At 46.6% G+C, this 3695-nt stretch overlaps 1 protein-coding gene across 1 annotated transcript in view; it reads right to left on the minus strand.

Moving 5' to 3' along the window:
* dzank1 (double zinc ribbon and ankyrin repeat domains 1) overlaps positions 1-3229 on the minus strand; it is a 14634-nt gene extending 11405 nt beyond the window's left edge. The window contains exons 1-8 of the mRNA XM_062531513.1: positions 3138-3229; positions 2746-2889; positions 1802-1958; positions 1346-1497; positions 892-1010; positions 651-733; positions 348-465; positions 1-32 (exon numbers count right to left, since the gene is read on the minus strand). The exon at positions 1-32 is cut by the window's left edge and continues 82 nt beyond it. Of these exons, the coding sequence (XP_062387497.1) occupies positions 1-32; positions 348-465; positions 651-733; positions 892-1010; positions 1346-1497; positions 1802-1958; positions 2746-2854 (770 nt within the window). The 5' untranslated portion in view covers positions 2855-2889; positions 3138-3229. The remainder of the gene's footprint in view (positions 33-347; positions 466-650; positions 734-891; positions 1011-1345; positions 1498-1801; positions 1959-2745; positions 2890-3137) is intronic.
* Between the last annotated feature and the right edge of the window lie 466 nt (positions 3230-3695).

Raw genomic sequence — 3695 nt, forward strand, 5'->3', positions numbered from 1 at the left:
ACCAGCGCTTTACAGGACACACACACCGCCATCTGAGAAACACACACACACACACACACACACACACACACACACACAAATAGACACACAAGCACGCACACACACACACACACACACACACACACACACACACACACACACACACACACACACACACACACACACACACACAAATAGACACACACGCACGCATACACACACAGAGTTAATACCCAGTGTTTTTGACGTGACACATAAACACAGTCACAAATACCTGCAAGGTTGTGTGTGTGTGTGTGTCTGTGTGTGTGTGTGTGTGTGTGTCTGCACTGCATTCATCTCGGTGTGCTTGCGGTCGGGTTCTGCACCTGTCCTCCCTCGGTTGGTGGGAGTCTCTGCCCTGGCACTGGGGGTACGGTGGCCCCACAGTTCAAACAGAACCGAACAAATGGGTCCGCCGGACGATGGCTCAGACAAGAGGAACACCTGCATGGAGAGAGACAAAGAGAGAGAGAGAGAGAGAGAGAGAGAGAGAGAGAGAGAGAGAGAGAGAGAGAGAGAGAGAGAGAAACCACAAGAAAGGAAGATGAGGATGATTAATGAACAAAGAATGAAACAATAATGTTTAACCCATAAAATATGTCGTATGTGTTACTGCATGTCGGCCGTACCTGAGAAAGTCGGTCTCTCGTTGAATTCTGGACATGTGTGTGTTGGTCAGGTTTCTGAGAGGATTCTCTGCTGCGTCGACACTCTGCACACACAGAAGACAGACAACACAGATTATCTTTATCTTGTCACAGACCATAACACACACACACATACACACACACACACACACACACATGAACACAGGTTGGTTGGTGACGGTAGGTAGGCATACAGGTTTCAGTAACTGGAGCATGTCAGTACCTTTGTGTGTTGAGGGCCCGATACTCCCCTTGTGGGAGTCGGGTTCCCCAGGCGCTGGCTAAGGAACCGGGGGCCTGAGGGGGTTCTGCAGATGGAACCAATGGATGCCCTCATGCCTGCTGTAGAACACAGAGGAGGAACACAGAGGATGAATGGTCGTTGGTCTGATTGGTTGAAGGACTATCAAAGTGAACGGAGTCATCTGAACTACGCCTATTGATCACGCCTCTTGTGCAGTAGAAATAAAGCACAGACTCCCCAGACTGAAGTTCAACCTTAAAAGACTGAGCTTAGTATGGTGATAGCCAGGCTACTCATGCACCAGAACTCTGAAGGAGATTTATCTACTGCTCTGTCATGCTCTGGGTCACAGTGCCACCTTGTGGCGTAATACAGAACAGAACAATCACTAACAGAAGAACATAACAAAACCACATAATAGTGTCGGTCCTACTTGGAACGTCACCGGAACCGTTCTCAACACTAGTGGACAGGAGAGTTGCGTCCGGTTCGTCGCCCATCTTGGTCTCTGTGTCGTCCTTCTCTCCATGGACGGCAGGTTCCACCAGGAACACCTTGGTGACAACAGCACTCTCCCTGCCATCACTAAGAGGAGACGCATAAACAATCAAACAGAACTCATCATACAGTCTGTCAAACGCAGACATACATAGTTCTTCCATTTCTTTCTAGCCTGCTTTCGGCCTTTAAATTACATTACAAATATTACTAAAGGTTTGTCATATATCATTATATTTATTAGGCTACATATATTATATTAATTATTTTGGCCATATTTCTTTGTTTACTCTGTCTCTCTCTCTCTCTCTCTCTCTCTCTCTCTTTGTAGAGTACTAACACCTCGTTATTCCCCGACTGTGACGACCCAGAGCCCTGACTCTGCTCTCACCTTCTGACGGCCAGGGCCTTCACGGTCACCTTCCCTGCAGGTAAGCAGACAGGTGAGGTGTATCTGAGGGTGCTGCCCTCCCCGAGCCCTGGTCTCCTCCTGCTCAGCTCCGGCTTGGTGCCATCCAGAGTGAAGTACACGCTCACGTCACAGGTGTCTTCAAGAGACAGGGGGAGAGAGAGAGAGTGAAGTACACGCTCACGTCACAGGTGTCTTCAAGAGACAGGGGGAGAGAGAGAGAGTGAAGTACACGCTCACGTCACAGGTGTCTTCAAGAGACAGGGGGAGAGAGAGAGAGTGAAGTACACGCTCACGTCACAGGTGTCTTCAAGAGACAGGGGGAGAGAGAGAGAGTGAAGTACACGCTCACGTCACAGGTGTCTTCAAGAGACAGGGGGAGAGAGAGAGCGTGAGAGAGAGAGAGTGAAGTACACACTAACGTCACAGGTGTCTTCAAGAGAAAGGGGGGAGAGAGAGAGAGAGGTACACGCTAACGTTACAGGTGTCTTCAAGAGACAGGGGGAGAGAGAGAGTGAGAGACTAGACAAGAACATAGGCCTACTCAGAACATAGGCCTACTTTGGACATTTTCACATGTGTCCGAGAGAGAGAGAGAGAGAGAGAGTAGAAGACACACTGGCCTTACAAGTATGACACACATTTAAAGTATGTTAACAGATGAGTCTACTCATTATTGGAAATTGTAGGTACTACTAACACTGAACATCTGATGTTTTTGGTTTAACAAAATAGGCCTACACAAGTTCCATATAAAATGAGATGTCATTTGCACGTCTAGGCAACAAGTTGTGCAATAGCTAAAGGACCTGCGCAGCAAATTCTTTGCATTCTCGCTCTGTTACATACTTGTGCTGCTGTTATAACCTTATTAATTTTAAGCGTGCCATGGTTTGGTAAAAGGTGCCGTGATGCATGCAGGTTACCTGATTTGATCTCGACCGGTGTGGCAGAGTCTACCTCATGTTTAGGTTTCCCCGGCGGCGGCACCCGTATCGGAATGATGAGAGGCACGGTGACGCTGCCTGCGGTCATGTTTGTCAACGAGACCCCCTCACCAACTAACACAGCTGAAAAAACAACGCATTTGAAGTTTTATGCCCGCAAGTAAACCTATTAAACGAATTCAAAAGACAGCTCGGGAATGTAGACCTAGCTGATGGATTCCGACATGCATAGTCCACGCAGCAACACATTGCTTAAGTTATAGACGTCTTCCAACTGGCCTTTCATTTCAAAATGTAGCCTGGCTATCACGAATGCAGCCTACGTTAACGCTTCATCAAGAAACCGCAAGAACAAAATAGTAGCCACATACCGGCACATGCAACTTTGTATCTGAAAGGGGGGAAAAAACACCCGATGCTACGTCGATAGCGTTGCAACTGTTGCCCGTCAGTGAAGTCTACTGTTTTCGGTCTCTCGTAGCAACGCACCCAACAAAACTAAAATCAGACAGCAGCATGCGCGCATGTCATTGGTGGATCGCTGGCCTACTCATAGGCACCCTAGCAACAAGCTGAACCAATGGCTACATTTCATCAGTTTGGTTTAATTTGGAGAGCTCATGTTTTTAGAGTGAAAAGTCATGTCCATAGCATGATGACATTGTATTTATTGTCAGACTATTAACCCATTTTTTGACAAAAATATTATTATTAGCCTATTATTCTAAAAATATAAGCAATTGCTGTTTTTATGCTTTAAGTAGCCTATCATGCGCACAGTCTAAAAGCATGCATTAGGAAGAATTATGCCTTTGTTATAACAGACAGTCAGGTAGACTGGAGAATAGTCTATTCTAATAACTGCTGCCATACAAGTAGGCTACATATGGAATTAGTTGATGTTTGAAGGGTGAAACAGGGTACATCAT

This window comes from Sardina pilchardus, chromosome 1, assembly GCF_963854185.1.
Source record: "Sardina pilchardus chromosome 1, fSarPil1.1, whole genome shotgun sequence".
In the NCBI taxonomy this organism is placed as follows: Eukaryota; Metazoa; Chordata; class Actinopteri; order Clupeiformes; family Clupeidae; genus Sardina; species Sardina pilchardus.